We start from the raw sequence: 21,802 nt of genomic DNA, 5'->3' as shown, positions 1-21,802 counted from the left end.
GAATATAATGTCATTTCTGTTCAGTCTCTTTTCATATGTTTATTCTTGGCTTCTTCTTATGGCATGATTAGCGAAAGTAAGCAGATGGCAAAGTGTTGGCCCACTACATTGTCGGGTCTTAACCTCGTGCTTTCTCTGATGTAATTGTAAGTTGCCAGCCTCTATTTGATTGCTTTTTTGTCAGCCCTCCTTTAATCTTGCAGCCCTAATCTGTGCCTACTTATTACAGAATCATTCCTGACTTGCTCACCTTAGTACAAGATGCTAGTTTGATGCATTTGGCTGTCCCTGCTAACGGCCCCCCCCCTCCCTCAAATGAATTCCCGTTTGATTATGTTCAGTTGCTGCCAATGACCTCAACACTTGGACATCTCCATCGTGCTGGGTGAGACCAACTTTGTATCTTGACACGAAACATCAGAGAGCTGTGAGAACAGCGTGGGATCTTCACTTGGCAAGGCAAGGCAAGTTTATTTGAGTAGCACATTTCAACAACAAGGTAATTCAAAGTGCTTCTTGGCCACCAACATACGTCTGGAGTTGATGGCGGTGCACTGCTTGCTCCAACAAATAATCCAATCCTATGTGTATCTACAACATTTCAGACATTTGTTTACAGCTACAACACTGACCGGTAGAAATCTTGTGAAATGGATGGTTAACTGTGTAGCCTAGATGTTTTTGATGGCTATTTGTTTATCCGTTTCGTCAAAATAGTTGCCAATTAATCGACGAATCGTTTCAGCTGCACTTATATATATTTGGTAGTTTCAGTCAAAGAACCATCATGTTTTATAAGCCCTTTGTATGCTTCATATGCACAAATCTTAATATGTAAAGTAACAAGAGTAAAAAAAGAATGATTTTAAAACAGTAAAATGTGTATGTAATACATGTGTGCAATGTGTAAGTACTAGAGTATATGTGTATGCATATTTTTGTGTAACATGAGTGCTGCCGAATAATAGTTCTTCAGTTCATTTAAACTCTGAGCCACAAACAAACGAACAAACATTGAAACACGTCATCTTGAAATAAGCATGATACGTCTCTCCAAACATAAGCCAGAAGCAGCTGGCATGAAGGAAAGACAGCTGATACATATTTCGACTGCTATCAACTAGAAACACGTCATGTGGATGAAGAGAAGTGGTCTTCCTAAAGACAGCCAGAAACAAAGTATACGTATAAATGTTCATGTGTGCCTGTCTATCTGTAGGAGTGGAAACCCCAGTCAGTCAGTCAGCACAAAGCAGAGAAGCTGCAGGCTGTTGACTTCAACAACGCAACAGATTTTTCATTTAGTACATTTACTTGCTCCCAAGAAAACAACTTAGTGGGAGGGATCATGTTGCTGCAGGAAATCAGAGAAGTTTGCATGCAGCGCAAGAACCTGCTCCCAGTAAAACCTGCATTTAAAGTCGGTCAGTGAACTCTGTTTATCCCCAACTGTATCATACTGATGAACCATGCTGACATATCTCAGGTGTGTTAGTGACCTGAAGCAGGTTTTTCCTTTCCTGTCATAACACTGGAGCACTTGCATCTCAAAAAAGGACAGGGTGCTCAGCGTGAAAACAGACTTGGACTTTGAATTTCGTTATTTTGGAAGCAAAGACACCACGATGACTTCTGATACCGTTTTGCTCATTTAAATAAGAATCAGATGTTTTTTTTTTATCGTTATTGCTTGTATTTATATGCCCTGTGTTTTATGTCTGCAAAATGTATGCATCCCTCTGCTGCATAACCATCTGCCCCACTGGGCACAAATAAAACCATTGATTGATGCGGCAGAAATCTGACTGTTGCCTGCTAATTGCACGAATAGATATTTTGTGATGTCTTCATTCAATCCTATCCTACTATCCTCTCCCCCCCCCCTCCCCACAACGTCTGTGTCAGCGTTTAAAGTAGGGGAGAGAGGAAAGGAATGGAGAAGAAAAGAAGACTAAAATCTAAAAAAGTAGATATAAATCAACAGAATCACGGCATGTTACAAGGCAAATAGTCTGCCTGAATAACCAGCGTTTACTGTTTATTCTATTTCGTGCTCTTTCGCTTTACTTCATAGTTCACTGAGCCCGTCTCTTTCCTACTGCACTTCTACTAATTCGCTAATTCTTTAATATGCTCTATAAATTTAATTTATCAAACATCAAGAGTGTTGAAAAAAAAAAGTGTTTAAAAGAAGAACTTTTCTCTCTCTCCCCTTGAGAATGTTGTCTGACTTTGATCTGGTAACCTACATGATCGATTACCCATGAACTGTGAAAATGATTGCCTCCTTTAATGAAGGCACACTGAGCCAATCTTGGCATCTTGTTGATGTCCCTGAACTGACCACGACAATCCAATGTGAAGTGATAGCATGCAGGAGGACAACAACAATAAGTTTGGTGATGAGCAGGCTTAAAAGTGGGCAAAAAAGAGGCAAAAAAGCTATTCCCCCTCTCTGCATGTTTGATCATCATTATCCAATTTTCAATCCTTCTCTCCTTCTCCCTCCCTGTGTGTCTCTCTCCAGAGACTCATTTCATTCCACAATTGAAAATTATGCCCACACCATTTACCTTTTCTTGTGATTCAATAACAAGCAAAAAGAAGGAGGAAGGAGGAATATGATGATTTTCAGAGAGAAGAACAATGTGTAATTTTGTTTGATAGTCACTGGTGCAAATTGAATATAGATTGGCATACTTCGTAATTACTGTGAGGCTCGTTTGCTGAGTACTAGACAATAAAAAAAAAACGGCCTGACAGTTCTGAGGCTTTGCAGGGAGAGAAGGCTCAGAGAGATTTATGCGCCATTTGAAATCTTATACTCTATTTTAGCACGTCTTTCAGAGCGCCTCCTTTTGGCAGACATAAGGAGCTAAATCATCTTCAGGCCTGTCTTTATTCATTTTTTATCTGCCTTACAGTATAAATGACATGCTTAACTTGTTCATACAGCATTACTGTACTGTACTGTACTGACTAGGACATGTGTAACTGGTCAGCAATGTACTGCTATGCACCAACGGGACAATGAAGTGTGCTCTGTTGCGTTTTCTGGTGTTCTGTGTATAAAACTCACTTGTGCAGTTGGGAGTCATTCCAGACCACGTGCCATTTGCCAGACACTGGCGTGTGGGCGAGCCAGCAAGGAAATAGCCCTCCGTACAGGAATACACGATGGAGTGGGAGACGGTTGTGCCATCCACGCGGGAAATACGACCATGAGCAGGTGTGTCTGGGTTCCCACACTGCACCGCTGCAGCACAGGGGAGAAAAGAGAGGAGGTGAACATCACAAGCGTAAGAAAGTAATGCATTTTCTATTTTTCATATCGGTGATTCACAATCCGACAGCTGAGAGTCTGGAATGTGGCTGAAAGATGACTTCTGAAGGTCTCAAGGGCTGCGAAAAATATATTTCTTCCATATTGTGTATTGTGTCAATAGTAATATGTATTTATGAAATAATTGCAGTTTTGCTTTTGACCCGATATAACATTTGTAGTTTCTTGGCTCTGTCCGATAAGCACTCAGGGGGAACAACCTGAAATGGGCAGATAGAAATCACTGGCTTGTGTCAGAGGCCCCCTATTTTTTGTGTTTGTGCCTCACATCTGCTTTATTATTTTAAAAGAAGCTGTGAACCACTAATCTATACAGCACCAGAATACACCAACTAAATGTATCCCTGAAGAGGGGAAGGGACAGAGTTTCTTTCATGTGTTTTTCTTCTGCTCCAAATCAGGTCTGATTACAAGCTGATTTGCTCTCTCAATCACCTAATTGCCTGGAAAATATGAAATACCGTCGTGATTTTTGTAGGAGGCAGATGTGTTGTAGGTGCGATGGTGATTTCTCAATTACCAGATGTGCGCGCACACACACAAACACACACACACACCCCCCCAAGGTGGAAATGCATCACTCAGGCACATACCCAAACACAGCAGGTGCCATCATGCTCACATTACTGTACTGTAAATGCCCACACAAGCTTATGCACACACACAGCCTCTTTGGCTCCTCTTTTTAGAATTCAAGACGGCCCTGATGGTATTGTGAAAATATTAAGCTGAATATCCACAGTGACCGTTTCCCAGAGACTGTGAAAGGTTGCGGATAATGGATGGATGGGTTTTAACATGAGACAGGGCTTTAGATCACAGACAGACAGCACTGAAACTCATTCAGGCTCCAGTGAATCTCTGGCCCCTCCCTCCTGAGGCGGAGGGACGGCTAAAACAATCTTTAAATCAGGAGTTCAGCCGGGGGATGGAGAGATAAAAAGGTCGTGGACGAGAGATGTGGAGTAAAAGGAGGGTAGGGAGGGTAAGGTTGAGCGAGAGAGAGAGAGACACAAACAGAGGAGAGACAGATGGAGTAGTGGACGGGGATGGCGAGACAGCCAGGCAATGAGATGAAGACAGAGAGAAATCAGGGGAGAAGCAAGAGAAAAAAGGCTGAGAGTAGGGGAAACAAAGGATAAAGATAGAGACGGACAGTAAAAGAGGGAGAAACAAGAGAGTTGGAATAAAACAAAGATATACAGAGAGTAATTCAGAGAGCCCATCATATTAAAAAGGACATTCGCACTGTGCCAACCTGAAGGACAGTAAGTAGAAGAGCGCAGAAGCAGTCAAACATTTGCTTCCATATCCGGTTGACCCCTGCGGGTAATTTATGCAAGATGTAGAGCTGCTGTTCAGTGAACTAATATCCACAATGATTCATTTATCACAATCCAAAAAGAACTTGGCTTTAGGTGTCTGGAATTAATGAATTTTTTGGTTGCAATCTGGAAGCTAGTCACAGTCACCATGTGCTGGCAGGAAACACCAGACTGCAGCAGAGAGATACTTATCCATCTGGTGCAGCACCGTTTGTGAGCTTTTGCAATCATTTGTGTGCATAGGTGTGGATGCACACGAGCATCAATCTGTGCACTCGATGCACACACGCGCTTGCATGCTATGCTGCCCATGTGGTGCAAACGGTGTCTTTGTGTGTAAGACACTGCCGGTTACAGTTTGAAAATGTTCAATACGACAGCCGATGAGAGGTTCAGTTCCATACCAAAACAAATTCAACAAAGCGAACATGTCTAATTCACCAGTGGGTCATTTTAAAATTAAAATAAAGAATTTAAATTAAAATATCAGTTCAAAGAATAATAAAGACGAGGAATCTCCCCAAGCCTTCAATGGCAGCTTTTGGTATTCGACAGTTTTTAATATTTGGTGCTACGAGTGCTTCGATGCCTCTCCGCATCTCTCCGTGTAACTGGATACGTTTTACGGTGTCTGTGGGCTTATGTGTGTATGAGTAAGTATGTGTGTATGACCCCTATGCACTCCCCTCCTACTGTTTCATAAGTAGCATCACAGATCCCTTACGTTTGCAGAATGGCTGTCTGCCCGACCAGGTCCCGTTGGGGAAGCAGATCCTCTCTGCCGACCCGTACAGTGTATGTCCCACTGCGCAGGTGAAGCGCACCTTGCTGCGCACTTTGAAGTTCCCTGCCTCCCTGGTGGCATGGACAGGTGTGCCAGGATCCCCACAGGTGTCTGCAGAGGCGCCTGCAACGGGAGATAACCAGACAGGGGGGCAATGTAAACAAGACTCCGAGGACGCCATCCACTTCAACTGTCTGTGTTTGTGTTTACAGATGGGCCCCTTTGAGTTGGTACGGCAGTGAATTACCACACAATGTTCCTGTCAAGCAGAGGGACAATACAGAGAGGGCTTAGACTCAAACTGTACATCTTTTTAGTCCTCCGTGAGGCAGCTATAAAACACACAATGCACCAATGAGCAGTTGTCACCGCGCCAACAACCTGCAGGACCAATACCTTTCACTGCTCTGACACCAGCAGCTTTCTGTCCATAAAAACAGCAGGGCCAGCATTAAAAGGCAACCAGCTGTGGTTATGAGAAATGATGACTGCAGTTTGACCTCTGATGCCAAATGCGCTTTCACTGTCCTGAATTATCTCTCCTGTCTTTCGTTCCGTGGAGTACCTATCTATCTTGCACATCTATAAATGAACTCGTATAAAAAAAACAACATGCTGTGGCTCTTGTATAGTCTCTTCTCGTGTTCTCATGAGGTTCATCACCAAAGGTCTCCATCTGAGCCAAAGCAAATGATAGAAAGATGATAGGTATGAAGACAGGGTGGTGCCATAACTACGGAACATTTTATGTTGTGATGAACAGCAAGCAAAGCGGAGTGTTGTGGGAGTCAGGACGCTTTTACCGGGGACATCCTCAGAGCACAGGGAAAAGAACAGAACACACATGGCAATAAACCGCTTCCGTTCTCACAGAAATGAAACCAGCGGAGGCAATAAAAGAGAAAAAATGTTTGGCATCAGAAGACAGGGTATCACAGAAAGAGAGATGTAAAAAGGAACAGACAAAGCCGAAGTGCAGATAGGCAGACACTCAGACAGACAAGAGAGAAAGACAGACAGGCAGATCACTGTGGTTGTCTGTACAGTTCAGTACGTGTTGTCTCTTTGTGAAGGATCCGTGCTTTATAAGGCTGCGAGGTGCTCTTCCTTGAGCTTTGCACACACCCTGTGCATCAGCTGCCTGTGCATCAGCTGCGGTAACACTGGACTTGTTGACAAAGCCTTACTGGACAAACAACAAGCTCATATCTTCTACACGCATCACACTGCTCACATGTGCACAAACTGGATTTGTCTGGTCGGGGGCTTCGAGCCGCAGATAATTAGCGTGTGTGTGTGTCTGTGGTAAGCAATGAGTGTGTGTGAAAATAAGTGTACCGTTGCCTACCTTTGTTCTGCGTATGTCTGTCAGAGAGTGTACTTGTTGAATGTGTGTTTGAGTCTTCCTCTCCGTCTGTGCCTGTACTTGCATACACTTATCTTTGCAAGTGCATGTTTAAGTATGCATACTTATTTGTTGCCTTTGTTGTTTGTGTGCATGTCCACTTGTGTGTGTGTGCGCATATGTGTGTGTGTGTGTGTCTCACAGCAGCTGACGGTACTTCATTAGACTCCTTCGGTTAGGTGAGGCAGCCCGGCTCGGCATGTACTGTGACAGCTATAATCCCTCTAATTGGGATGTTGGTGGATTTGGTTTGAATCCGAGTTGATGTCTGTCCACCAGGCTCCCTTTGTGAGGAAATAATAAGGCCTTCAACTCAGCCATGCAGCACACAAAAGGGGAATGGCTTCGCAAGCAGTTTTAAGGCTCCTCTTACTAATTAACAAAGGAGGACAGATGAAAGGAAGGATAGACGCATGGATGGATACATAGATGAGAACTGTTGCTGAGGCTGGGCTTCTGAGGGATTCATAACCAAAATGATTGTGTTGCTGTCGGTGATGAGCACACTCCGAGAATACAAATGTGCCATTTAAATAGTTTCTAGTGCTACAGATAAAGCCGTCTATAGACTCTGCAGCCACATTTCTGCAAATAAACTTTAAAATCCTTACAGAGGCATCAGCGGACAGAGGCTTTAAACATACACGAACACTTTTCCAGATCGGTCATATATTTAGCTCACACTGCAGCACTAAACGCACCACCTCAGAAGGCTTTTGCTAATGTGCCTGTGAATTTGCTGCATCACAGCTTCACATCCTGTAAGCAACAACTCGGTTAAAGCCGTTGTTGTGGTTCAGAGTTCTTCAGCAGCTGAAACAGATGTTCACTTTCATGGACATGAATTCATCAAGCCTCTGTGCAGCAGTACAGAAAATTGAGAATGCAATACATTGACATGCATCGAGATTAGTTGTGAGATGTTTACACAAAAGGTGTCTTTTTTTCCCCATTGTAAGTTGTCGATTTCATAGTTAATTAGAAGCACTGATGCAGTACAATGAGACGATGTGAGGACAATGCGACAAACACTAACTACCACCTACAACCAACATCAATATTAAAGATGTATCAGATATTATTCCGTGTCCTACAGGTCACAAAAAATCTAAGGACAATTTCTGTACTTTGTCCCAATGCTTTTTATTATTATTATTATATATGCACATGTACCACATCTCCAATTTATATGATCATGATTGGGTCTTGCTTCCGATTCCATTTTCAATCCAATGCCATTCATTTTCCTCTCAGCATCTGTTAAACAATGTGCTGTTGTGTTGTGGCTGACCTCAGCACATCCTTTTTGCTTAGCTCGGTAAGTCACAGCGTCATGTATTGTGACTGAAATCCTCTGGTCACTGACCCAGGACTCGTATTCCGCAGCACAAATTCCTCCACAGGGGTTTACTCTCTAAACACCGATTGCTCTTTGACAATTGAAATACTTGGGGAACAGATTCATATTGGCTTTACTTATCTCACTGTTTAAGTGATGAATTGATGCCGATTAGGTTTTGGACAAGTTAAATGAAATGCACTGAATCTAGTTTGGTATTAAATGTGTTTTTCCCTGATTAAAGCAGAGTTTATTGGCCGGGTTTCTTCGAAACAAACGTAGGAAGAGGGAGTGATGAAATGAAATACAAAGCAATGAAATACAATGACAATCCTCACTTTCCTTGTTTGTCGTAACAGTAGGATGTTGATCTACATGTAAGAATCTCGACAATATATGCTACATTGCTTTTAAATACTAGGCTGAAGAAGAAAAACATTTGTCTACCCTGCAACACTCCTTCTTTTGACCATGAGCATTACAATTACATGCTATTTTAGATTTGAAGGCTATAATTTCAGGCCTACAAACAGCTATTAGCCTGTACACAGCAGATAATTATGCAGGTGCAAACAAAGAAATACTGCACAACACCTCCGTGTCACTCCTTCCATTCTGCAAAAATAAGAAAAAAAATATCATGAAAACTCTGACAATGAGATAGGTTTGAGTCTCTGCAATTACGGGCATCATCGGAGTTTAACTTCTCGACTGCCTCGCTATTTTCCAACTGTCTCAGTAAATACAAAATATTGAAGGTGAGTGGAGACTTTGCACTTCCATTGAAAGAAGAAGAAGAAGAAAACCACCGTCATACGAGTCTGCTTACAAACATTACTTCTGGGTCAGTGAGTTGAACAAATACGTTCGGGTAAACAGAAAACCTCTGCGCAGGAAGCACAGACTAAGTTACAATAAAAGCAAACTCTACTTAACAAATCAAACGACTATCACTCTGTAATACGATACTGATTTCAGTGTCATAAGGAAGAGTGAAAGAGAAAGTCTGTCGTGTGAAAGCATGCAGGAATGTGTGTGTGTGTGTGTGCACACGACTATATTTGTGTACCTGAGCAGTGGGGCAGTGGACCGCTCCAGTGTCCGTTCAGTTGACAGGTGAGTGATGAGTCTCCTATGAGCTGGCGGTCTCCAGAGCAGGAATAGCGCACCATGGAGCCAAAGGTAAACGTCTCCCCGCTCATCACTCCGTGGGGAGGTGTACCTGGGTGGCTGCAGTCCACCTCTGCATGACAGCGAGTGAGGAAATAACATGGCTCAGCAAAAAGCACCACTCACAATGACACTGGTGAGACAACCCAATGTTTTCTACTGTTAATACCCGGCTTGATGAAAGAGGAACAGACATAATCACATTGCTTGCTGCTTCAGCAAGGGACACTTCCCGAAACCAACAAGCAGTCCGGAAGCATGCTGAGCTACAATGCTCGAGTCCATTAGCAGTGTGAGAAGACTACTGTGCCTTAATACTAAAGATATTGGTTTGCTTTTGCAGAGCTACTTCATTGTCATAATCATTTTCCATAAAAAATAAGTAAATTTGATGTAATATTGTAAATACACTTAATAAAATGCTCACTGGATTGTTTTCAGGACTAACATCTGATTTGGTACATCAATTGCTGTGCTACTTTATTATTCATTTGACCTTTCCATTTTGTTTTTGGGTGCTGTCACTCAAATCAGCTCAGTCTGATAATGCAAAGGAAATACCAGCAAAACTAATTTCTTAAACAAAGAGTCAGTGAAGCCCAGCGACGTAAATAAACATTTGAGACAGACACTCTTGTGTATCTCTTTAATTCAAATTCCGCTTGATAAAGTCAATTCTGTGCGTCATCGCTCTTCCGTGTGCTAAATGTAGAGTTTTACTCTTGATCATTTCACGAGAAATAGGTCATTACTGTTGGCGGCCTCGCGCAAAGGTAGAGTGCATGAAGAGCCAGGTGTTTGAGAGCAACATTAAAACCTCAGATAACCCCTACATTTCATAGACTCTTCTAGATTTTCAGCGTTTTGGTTTTGAGGGAACATTAGCTATACCCTGAACAACTGGCCCTATGACAGTTTCTCCATTAAACACTGTGCAACATAACCATAAGCCACTGGGGCATCGAACATTACACAGATGCTCTCGGCCACAGCATTTAGCAACTTGTGCCATTTAAAACTCTAGAAGCAAATGAGGACACAAACAAGGTTGTGGACACTCAATAGAGAGTGAAACTCTTGCATCTCTTGCTTCAATTAATTCACTTTTGCACAAATGCACCAATTACGGAGTAAAAGAGGATAGACTGACGCACTGAACAATGTACAAGAAAAAGACAGGAGAACAATGTGATTTGTCAGTTGATCGCAAAAGGAAATATTAAAAGTAGCCACTGTACCGATGCACTCTGGGAGAGGTTTGTCCCAGTGGCCCACCGGCTGGCAGGTGAGCACCGACGAGCCGAATATGTAATATCCCGGGTTACAGTCGTAGAAGACCACGCTGCCGAATGTAAAGATGCCGTGCTCGATCTTACTCTCCCGGATAGAATTAGCAGGGATACCTGGATCTGTGCAGTTTACCACTGAAAGAAACAGAAAATAAATATATTATTATGCCATCATGAGTCATTCAATTAGTTTAATCATAATGGGAGAATACAGACGGCAGAATACTGAAAGTAGCAATCAAATACATTGTATTTACTGCAAGGATATTCCAGGCTAGACAGACTTTTTATTTTATTTCAGGCAAATTACTGCTGGAGCTGCATACTTGAAGAACAAAATGTTGAAAAAAAAGCATCCATTTAAGAGGCAGAAGTCTCTGAATCCGCACCGCTTGTTTAGACAGCTGAAAATAAATGAGGGTGAAATTAAGCTCAGAGCAACATTTAAATTAAATCAATAATGCTAATGTGCGGAAAAGCTATCTAACTGTGAGAAAATCTCAGTGGAAACAAAGGGACAAAGGGAGTCATGACAGTTTAATGTGATTTTACGCTTTTGATCTTTTACCAGGGCCGTCTCTATGGTGCCATTCACAGTAATGAAAACTGTGTCTCTTCACATCTGACTGCCAACGAAGCCCATGCCGAGAGGGATATTTTTAAATGGGCAAAGGCTGGCAAGAATTGCAGAACCAGAGGTAGCAGACCAATTAAAGACACAATGGATATCACTTCAATAGGCTTTCTTTAATTGGGTTTTAATGATTACTTCCCGATCTGTTACCTTGTCTTATAGAATGTTTAAGCCAGTTGAGATCACACGTAGCTACATCTAATCACAGCTTCACACTGCAACACATATCTGTAAAGCTAGAAGCATTTTCAAAAGGCAAATATGAAAAAGCTCTTTTTTTCCGCTCAAAGAACTGTTAAAATAAATAACTACCATCATTCTGCATGACATATCTATTGTCGATTTGCATTTTATTTGGGGGGGAAAAAATGGAAAATATATTCAGGGAAAAAAGCATTGTCAAACTTGTCAAAATCATTGTCAAACTTCACAAGAAAAGAGTTCTCTGCTACGGTCCTACACAAACAAATGTCTGGAGCGCTGCTGATTGTTACGCACCACTAATGAGCCTTACCTGGGCAAACTGAAATTGGACACAGCTAAAACACAGCCTGACACTCTCAATAAGATGTCTTCCACTTAATGTACTCCAAGCTTTCTGCCATCAAAGTAATCTCTGCCTGCAGCAAGCCTTTCGGTAACAACTGGCAGTAAAATTGTAGCGACAACTCCCCACTTTCTCTCCCCGTTCCATACATTCAGCTGCAAGCTCGTTATTGCCGTTTCCCTGCTTCTGCTCCCGAGGCAAGGGCTCCAGATGTTGTTGCCTAATGCTTTACTCAGACAAGTAGAACAGATATGGATTCTTCTCATTCAGATCAATAGATATGTGGACACAACCTCTAGCCGTTCTGCTTCTGTGTCTATGCCTGTGCAAGCTGGCGGTCGCTGGCCGCTGATTCCTGTATGATCACGATGAATCTGCTGGCTCCCGAATTCTTCTGCTCATCCTAGCCTCTGCTTCCCGAACCATCACAAAGCACCGGCAAAAGCCATTTCATTCGGTTCCAACGCTTTGGCTGGATCCTACTTCTGCTCGCTGGCAGCTACCTGCTCTACTGACGGGCTGGCCGGCTTCACAGGAGCAAGAATTAGATAGAAGTGGCTTCTGTTATCAAACAGTAACACACCTTTAGTTGTAGCGATACACTGACAGGTACCCTCTTCAGAAATGGATAATTGCAGGCGGTTAATGAGATGCATATGGATGTGACAAATCTGTTCGTTGCAAGTTCTTGTCGCAATTCTTGCTCCCCGCCCTGTCTGTTTCGTCTCCCCGGGCCATGTCTGTGTTTTGAGCCTCGGCTGAACATGCTGGCAGAGACAAGCAGCTTTTTCGTTCAACTGTCAAGTTACATCTGCATCCTTCTGATACTTTGAGTCAGTCCAGCTGCCAATCATCTATCCGTTCTGCAGGAGCTCTGTAGCTGGACTTTACCTCTGCACGTCGGTGGCTGCTGGCTCCACTGGCGGTTGGCCTGGCACTGGGCGGTGGAGGGCCCTTCCAGGGTGTAGCCTTTGTTGCAGGAGAAGCGCACCACATCATTGTAGTTGAAGCCATCGCCCGTGGTGCGGCCATAGATAGGGCTACCTGGGTGGCCGCAGGTGACAGCTGAAGTTGACACGCATCACCCAGGGACGTGTCAGAGAGGAGGAGGTAGAGCGGAGGATGGAAGAGGAAAGGATGGACACAAAGGGAAGGTAAAGCGGAGGGGGTGAGAAAAAATAGAGTGTGTGGAACGAGAGAGAGAAAATTCAATAACCGTGATCAATAGGTGACGTACAGTGACACCTACCACAGGAATATAATTGTCATATAATTAACATCAAAAGGACAATAGGGTAATTATGAATCCAGACGTGATCTCATTTTGGAAAGGGTAAACGGCACATTTCACATCGCATCCCATCAATAGGAGATTAAGAAACATTATGAGGATATGGGTCAACTATTGACTTCAGCGCTTCTATAACTGAAGGAGCAGGAAGCTTTTTAACAGTGATTTAAATCTTTAACAGTTTTATCAATTGATTTATTTTAACAATGCAATCAAGTCATCGCGGTTGATTAACCCTTTCTTTGCAATACACATTTACCTGTTAAAATTATCAAATTAAAATCCAGGAACGACAAATACAACCATCTCCATCAGCTCTTTTCCCATCTGAAGAGTCTACGGTGAGGAACTCCGGTACAACGCACACCTCTCTTGCAGTCAATGAGGCAGTGAGAATTGGTGTTAAAGTACTTACAGATACAAACTGGGAGCTGTCCAGACCAGTTGTGGGCCTGCTGGCAGATGCGCACTGAGGAGCCAATGAGCCTGAATCCAGGGTTGCATTGGTAAACCACTGTGTCTCTATAACCAAAGTTTTCCCCGATCACCTGCCCATTGACGATCTGCTCCGGTAGACCACAGTGACCGGCTGCAGGAAAAACACACAGTATTGACAATTCGGTTGTTAGAAATCCGAATTGAACTACAGCAGCCAATCATTCATGTGGTGCAACACTTAAGTTCAGCTCTCGCGTGATTGAGAATAGTAGCTCACAGCGGTGTCCACTGAACTAATGGACGATAGTTGCCGGGTAGAAACACAATTTTGATTGCGTCGTCACGTTTGAATAACTTTGCATTTTGACAACTGTATTGTAAAATGAAATGAGGAAACTGGTGATTTAAAAAAAAGTCTCGGAGTAATAATGCCGGCAAACAAATTTCGTTTGTGTATTCACGAAACATATTGGATTTGGGAAGTTTTTTTTCCAGCTCATTATCTCTGAATTACCATTTCTAAATTCATATTGGCTTCAGCTTCTCTGATGGTGATAACTCAGCTTTTCTCATCGACAGTAGACAGAGGGCCATGTGAAAATGTGTGCAACACGCTCATGCACGTAATCGTGTTACTTTCAGCTACAATAAATGCCTTTCAGAGACGAGAAATCTTGCTGAGATTTCCACTGACACTTAAAAGCTGGGAAATTGCCACTGACTGCGAGTCTGATTTCCCTAATTCACCCGCGCACCCAAAAACCTAGCCGAGCATTTTATTATCACAATCCACTTGAGGGCAGCCAGATTGTATGAAGATGGCGCTGAAGTAGCCGACTATACCGAGAGGGCCCTGGCTATGTTAACCCCGACAGCCACATTACTAAACAAGAGAGGTGCCCTTCTTTTAATGAACTGAACCAATCTTGAACGGCGCTTGGAGCGCTGGAGCCACGGCGTTGATAAACGAGCTACTGCATCTGCAAGGTAAAACCGTCAGTCTGCTGCTGTGTGGGTTTGAATGCAGCTCAAGTAATTGCGTATGGCTCATTTTCTTCCACAGTACAGAGCCGAGATCAGCTGTTGTAAGCTAAGCTGTAGCCCATTTCCTTGTTTATATATCTTAACAACAAGCTCAAATTGTGCTGGTACAGCTTGGCAAGTGTCTCATAGATTCAGGCCAGCCTTGGCTGTATAAGTGCTCTCTCCCATTTACCAACAAATCACACTGACTCGGGGGGGGGGGCTCTACTGTACAGCGCCATGCTTCAATCAGTTTAAGTTTGTTGCAAAAAAAAACATTTCTTTACTTCTTGCTCTCTGCAATGTCTGAAACAGTCTGATCTGTGCCAGCCCAAAAAGGAAAGGAAACTATAAAGCGGCAGCACGATGTCAGAACCAGACGACAAAAAAAACAGACATCTTTCTAAATATTTGTAGTAATTGGCCGTACACACTTGGCAACAGAACCAATTATAGCCACCCTCTGCTTCCCCATCTGGTTTTATTCTGGGCATGTTGGCCCAACCCAAAAAAAAAAAAGCTTATAGCCCATCCGAACAGATCACCCGCAGCGTTTGACCCTGGTCCAGGCTGTCCTTTATAAAGTTAAAGAGAACATTAAGACCCTGCTTACCCAGGCAGTGAGTCTCCATCCCGCTCCAAAGGCCGGAGAGGAGACACTCTCTAACTGTGGATCCGGCTAAAACGTAGCCAAGGTTACAGCTGAAGATGGCTGACGCTCCGAAGGTTGTTTGGGTGCCAATTTTCCTCCCATTAGAAGGCGTAGGTAGATCCCCACAGGAAATGACTGCAATAAGATGAAGACGATAGTAAGAAGAGGATGGAGATGGAGGAGGCACAGAACGAAAGATCAAGACACCAGGAGAGTGAGTGAGAGAGAACAAGAGAGAGCGCAAGACGAGATGGAAGTTGGCTTAAATCTTCAGTCAACGGGAGAGCGCAGTCATTTACACCCATCTTGCCGGCCTTAATGCAATAAAAGAGTGACCTGTACTATATCGTGGGGAGGATAATGATGGTGTTTGCCTTTGAAGCAACATCTTTCATCACGCTGGTTGGCATCTCCTTTTGCCGTTACACAGGCTGTTCAGCTCTTTTGCTACTCAAAACGTAGCTCCCATGGCAGCAAAGAAAAGCTTTTACTTCCCATTGCTGCAATGAACTAAAGCTAGCCTAGGCTGAGACAGGAGGAAATGAAGAGTAAAAAAGTGCATCATCGGTGAATTAGGTGAGCTGTGAATAAGGTGTTCAATTCGTCAAGTCCTGCAACATCATAACCCATGAATCTAGTGTGCCTGAGGCGAGGCAGGACATAGAAGGGAATTGAACCTTTGGATTCAAATAGTCTAAAAGTATATCTTTCCTATGAAACTAATGAAACACATATACACTGCATTTGTGGAATTACAGTACATGCAATGGCAGAAAACGGAGATAACGGAGATTTCATTTCACGAAACAGAATCCTTTTGGTTAGCTCATTGTTTATGTGAATGTGTAATCTGCAAGTGTTGATTTCATGTGTTGTCACTCACTTCTACAACGAGGCCTTTCGCTTCTCCAGCTCCACACCCCATTAGCCAGGCACTGGATGTGGGTGGGGCCAACACGGTAGTATCCGGGGTTGCAGGTAAAGATTATTTTCGTTCCGTACTCGTAGTGCGAACCGTTGACGATCCTCCATTTCCCGTGGTCCAGAGAGAAGGAGCTGAGGCTAGGGCACATGATGACTGTGCCAAAGAAAACAAGGTGGTGGGGAGTGGACATTGTTAGTGATCCAAATGGACTGACTGTTTCGATTTCTGTCTCTCATCCCCTGTGTATACACACACACATGCACACACACACTGCTAAGTCAAAATCTGTAAACATATGTACCAACCCAGCAGTGTAGAACAAATAGAAATAGTTATAACGAAACACTTTAATCTACATTTGAATTTGAATCAGTTGAATAGATGAATGTAAAATGAAACTTATCTGCTGTTACTGTATACAAATGTTCTTCCAACACAAAGCAGTTGATGAATCGGCATTCTCTAAAACCAAATGAGTTTAACAAAAAAAACAATGTTTCCCTTTTTGCTGTGAGACACATACAGCAGGGAATAAACATTGGTCTCAATGGTAAACAGTGCTGTCAATCACTCGTTAAACTGACTTTTAAACTGGGAGGCGTGGCACTGGCATGTAAAACACCTTTTCATCCATCCATCTCATCATCAATGCCCAACAAGTTAGTGTTTTCGTAATGAAACCAGAACGCCTGGTTCTGTTGGGACTTCAATCCATATTCCATGACACCTTCCTTTACAGAGCAGTGTTTTGTTGGAACAGTTTGATATTCCACAACTTCTCCTGAGAATTGTTTAAACTCTCACTTTTTCCGTCTCCCGACACAGCTGTCAAACTATTTCAAAACCAAGTGTCTTCTCCATAACTTTTACCCCTATCCTCATCTCTCAACTTCTCCCGCGATGGGTTGCCTCTCTAAATTGCTCTCCCCCGACATCCTCTACTCACCGATGCATCGGGGTATCTTGTTGTGGTTGCTCCAGGTGCCGTCCGACTGGCAGACTGTGGTCGTCAGCTCTTTGGAGGAGAGCCGGTAGCCGCTGTTGCAGAAGTAGGTCACCCGTGTGCCGACGGAGTAATCAGTGGCGAGCACACCTCCGTTCACTGGTGCAGTGGGCACACCGCATGACACAGCTGTAGGCGGCGGGAGGACGGTTGTCAACACACATGTTTGTGTGCAGTACAAGACACATACTGGAGAGATTTACAGAGGGACGCCTGACAAACGCAGGTGCGTGCTCTTTTAAACGGTATGTATAAGCGCATAAACGCTCCCATTTTTGTGAGCAAGTGTTAAATACACGTGTGTACTTCCACAAGCGTTTAGGGAGTGTGCAACCCCTTTGTGGTACACAACAATGTCAATTGTTAGTTATGTAATTCACATGAGCAGCTCTGTGTTACTTTGTTATTTTCCTTTCAAGTGGTTACAATTAAAATCAGTACAAACCCAAAATTAAATGATTTGCTCAACTTTGACATTGAACGCGTCTGCAGAAGTACGACAACAGACTTATCTCTCTCTCTCTCTCTCTCTCTCTCTCTCTCTCTCTCTCTCTCTCGGCAAACACTTTGGCATGTCACAGCAGGGAACGCACAGGTGTTATTCGTAACATGAATAATGACTGCATTCGATTTAGTTGAGCCAGTGCCATATCTCTGGTGTTTGTGCGTGCTGGCCCACTGGACGACTTAATGGAACCGAGCCATCATTGACCAAATGAGTTGCACCTGTGCTTTTCCTGCTACGACAAGTCAAGAAGTCTCTTCCAGGACGTTCCGCCGGAAATCAAAACAGTACGCCTACCACCACAGACAACGATTCACGAAAAAACACAAGTGTTTCCACCCACCCAATGCATTTATATTAATGATGCTGGCGTGCTTGAGTAATGCCAACACTTAACCAAGTCCTTTGCTTACTGTAATTATTAGAGGTCATTGAATCCAAAAAACTGCTCGTGACATTTCACCAACTAGAGAAATCCATGCAGTCTATGTATTCTATATAGGGCTGGCCCCTTGAGGGTGGAAGTAGTCTAACACACCGCAGAGAGGGATGTTATCCTTTCTTCTTCTAAGGTTTTAGCATATTTGTCATGTAAGAATGTTAGCTTCTTTACCAATACATGTTCAACCAAGTTAGTGAAATTTCCAGTGAAATATCTGGGATGATTATCGTGTCAGTGGGCAATTTGAAAACAGTGACTCTTCCTATGACGCACTCACACACACAAAGACTCCCACACAGCACTGTGTGTCCTTGCCCCTACACAGAGTGAATCTGGGTTACTGTGGCCTCAGAGCTTAAACCAGACAGAAAGCTCAAGATAGTAGGTTTCAAGGTGTTTATCATCCGAGCCAAGTCAGACCGAGAGAGTAGAGCGGGGAAACCAACATCTGCAGGGCCAGACTAAACGGGAACAGTTATGCAAACACACACATGATAAAATGGAGCAGCACTGGTAGCTGCATACTGAGAAACATCAAAGGTATAATATGCCAGAATGGCCTGAAGCCAAGACATTGCCCCTCACCACCCCATGAGAGAATCAATCAACATTCATTTAAGAGTGCTGCTAAGTCACAATCTAACAGATGTTAATCACAAGCTAAACTGAACATTTTTCCACACTGCCGATGGAAAGTTTCAATGATAGAAAGATGAATTATCTTCCTAAGCGTATAGGGTCAGTGGGCCTGCAACCTTATTTGAGGTCATTGCTCTTGCTCTTTGAGAGGCATGAGCAATGATGGATTCATTTACTGTACATTATCATACACAGGGTTGAACATACTGTAATGTAATCTCCACCATCTAGCAGATGGACAGCGTCTACATGAATATATTAGTTCAGTTGCAGCCACGGTGGGGTTAGGTACTTTTGAAAAGCTAGGTGCAATTACCAAAATGACGGAATCAATCACAGGTGTGAAGTTTTTTTGAAATGATTTTATAGTACATGACATACATATTTTGATTTCAAAGCATCACGCTGAAATGCAATTGAGCACACCATCTGCTGCTGTTTGCTGCTCTGTGAATGTGTGTGTGTGTGTGTTTCTGCTAGTGCATGCAATCATGCGCACGTAAATGCACACATTTCACATGTGCGCATCAAAGAACCCAATTAGTCGAGTGAGACCCAACAGCAGCAGACACTGCATGCTAATGGGAAGTTAGCCAAAAGTCATTTGAAGAAGTGGAAATTGACAGACGAAAGGGAGGATTGATTTCCGTTTCCTTTCCACCTGACGGGCTACTGGCTCTCAATCAGGCGGGACTCAGTTCAGCTGCTAACAACATAAAAACAGGGCTTGGGCTGAGACACTCCGGTGCCTTAAGCGCCTGCCTGTACGCCAGCCTGCTGAGCACCGGGGTGCAGAGGCAGTGAAGAACAGGGCGAGAGGCAGGCTCAAGTTGGAAATAAAAAGGCTGCCAGGGCAGATGTGCTCACCTTGACATGCGGGAACTGGCGCATCCCAGGCGTAGTAGCCATAGGTGGTCTTCTTACACACAGCCGTGCCCTTTCCAATCAGCTTGTACCCCCTGTCGCAGGCCCAGCGCACCATGCTGTTCAGATGACCCCCGGTCTGGCTCACTACGAAGCCGTGTTGTGGGGAGTCTGGCGTACTGCAGTACATCGCTGCAATAGATTGAGGAATAAAGGAACAGGGGAGAGTAGGTGAGAATGAAGGCAAGGAAAGGGAATAGAGAACACACAAGCAGATGTTTACAGGAAAAAAAGAGAGAGAAGGATGAGAGGCATTAACAAACCTCCTCTGGAGAAAGACTCAGGTGAACATTTTAGTTGCAGTATAAGGCTCCATTTTAAATGCAGAAAGATAATGAAGGAAGATGCCCGAGGAGTGTCACATCTAGTTAGCACTCACTCGGGCGATGTGCCACACCGCAAAAGAAGTCCTCAAAATCACATTATTACTGGACTATGGGCACGGACATGTTTAATTTGATTTAACACATGCAATACCGGTGCATCCTGCAGTTATTTGTTCCACAGCCTTCCCTTTCCCTCATCTTACAGCCAATCCAACACAGAAAAGGTAAATTCGATTTCCAGAATATGAGCACTGAATAGCCGACGGGACAGACAATCCGAGGGAGGGCTGTGTGCTTCACAAATGCTGTCGAACCTTCTTTCAAATCAGCATGACTGGGAGATAGCATGTGATAGCACACGCTGGGGTTTAGGGCAGCTCCTGTTCAAGTCAATCAAGTCAAAGAGGAGTTTTCACTACAAAATTCATCACACCGACCTGCTTTCAAAGTAACACTGGTATATTAAATATAATGGAGTGCCATAACATGAAAAATAAATGTCTTTTGTGCTTTTTCATAACTATTGATGCATTTCAAATGGAAGAAGAGGCCCGATGATACTCTTGCTTAGCACCAGTTGCTTTATTAAAGAGACAATTAAGAATTTAAAACCTTTTTCAATTAAGGACTGCAAATCAGCATGGAAGTCTTCCAGTGACTGTCCTCCTGCCTCGTGGTTTTTGTGTGAGAAAACATCTCCTATTGTGATCCATTATCGTTTCCGTGGAAATTCCAAGTATTTTTGTAAATTAACTGACATTAAAAACTCAACAAATAATACCACGGAGCCATCACAGCACACTCTGATGAAAATGATGGGCTCACATTGTATATGCAGTCGCTGCAGCGGCGAAAGGTTCAATGAACATTTGCCCCTACTGTGGTGTTATCCCTCGTTCAGATGAAGTGTCTCTACACAGTGCTTACAATGAGTTGTAAAGCCATGACTTTTATCACCATACTGTAGTTTAGAGACGAGATATATTCAAATAGCTCTAATAAAAAGATAATATGATTATAAGCTGGATACATACTTTGATACTCACCCACGTATCTGATGTGGAAGCCGCGTCGGTTGGTGCCGTGATCAGAGGACCAGCGCAGCAGCAGCTGGTGGCCAGTGGTGGTCAGGCTGAAGGGAGTTTCCATGTCACCGCTGAGCGAGGCCAGGCTCTGGCTGTAGATGTTGGGACCTGAACACAGATGCGACACACGCGCACTCAATTTCCCAGAAACAAAAATCTGTGTCGAAGACAAGTTTTATTGTAGACAGACATGAAGGTGCATCTATCATTTTGTATATATAAAAAGCAATAATTACAGATACACGCTTATGACCACACCAGACCTAATATCCATGACATTTCTAAATGACAATCATGGCGTCAACCAAAGAGTAACGTTTATTTTACTGAACACATGGCTCGTGGCACATGGATGCTGCATATAGCAGAGCATAAAAGATATATGTAAGAGTATTCATGAGTATGAATGTATTACTGAAAAGCACTCAGTTCTTAACAAGACGGATGCATGAATAATTTCAGCTAAGTAGCATTTTTACCATAGACCCCAAACCTCAAAATTCCAGCAGAACCCACCATCAAATATTTCCAAGATGTCGAACTCCTTCTCTGTCTGGAAGAGTTCAAAGTGCAGAGTCATGTTGTAACCCTTCTCCACGTTGATCAGCCAGGAGCACATCTGGAGATTGGGGTAGCTATCGGGGTAGCCTGGACTCAAGATCACCCCCGTTGAGTCGAAACGCACCTCGTGGGCTGGACATTGGACTGGGAGG

General features: G+C 43.4%; 1 protein-coding gene across 1 annotated transcript in view; it reads right to left on the bottom strand.

Annotated features, from left to right (window-relative positions):
* The window catches only part of LOC306781607 (CUB and sushi domain-containing protein 3-like), a gene marked incomplete at both ends in the record, with an annotated part of 193,213 nt that overhangs the window by 26,382 nt on the left and 145,029 nt on the right, over positions 1-21,802 (bottom strand). The window contains 12 exons of the mRNA XM_079274535.1: positions 3,080-3,256; positions 5,393-5,575; positions 9,266-9,439; positions 10,605-10,790; positions 12,728-12,901; positions 13,543-13,716; positions 15,202-15,375; positions 16,124-16,318; positions 17,112-17,297; positions 19,622-19,810; positions 21,039-21,197; positions 21,606-21,794. Of these exons, the coding sequence (XP_079130661.1) occupies positions 3,080-3,256; positions 5,393-5,575; positions 9,266-9,439; positions 10,605-10,790; positions 12,728-12,901; positions 13,543-13,716; positions 15,202-15,375; positions 16,124-16,318; positions 17,112-17,297; positions 19,622-19,810; positions 21,039-21,197; positions 21,606-21,794 (2,160 nt within the window). The remainder of the gene's footprint in view (positions 1-3,079; positions 3,257-5,392; positions 5,576-9,265; positions 9,440-10,604; positions 10,791-12,727; positions 12,902-13,542; positions 13,717-15,201; positions 15,376-16,123; positions 16,319-17,111; positions 17,298-19,621; positions 19,811-21,038; positions 21,198-21,605; positions 21,795-21,802) is intronic.

This window comes from Melanostigma gelatinosum, assembly GCF_949748355.1.
Source record: "Melanostigma gelatinosum genome assembly, chromosome: 9".
In the NCBI taxonomy this organism is placed as follows: domain Eukaryota; kingdom Metazoa; phylum Chordata; class Actinopteri; order Perciformes; family Zoarcidae; genus Melanostigma; species Melanostigma gelatinosum.
This window is presented reverse-complemented; position numbering and strand designations above follow the sequence as displayed.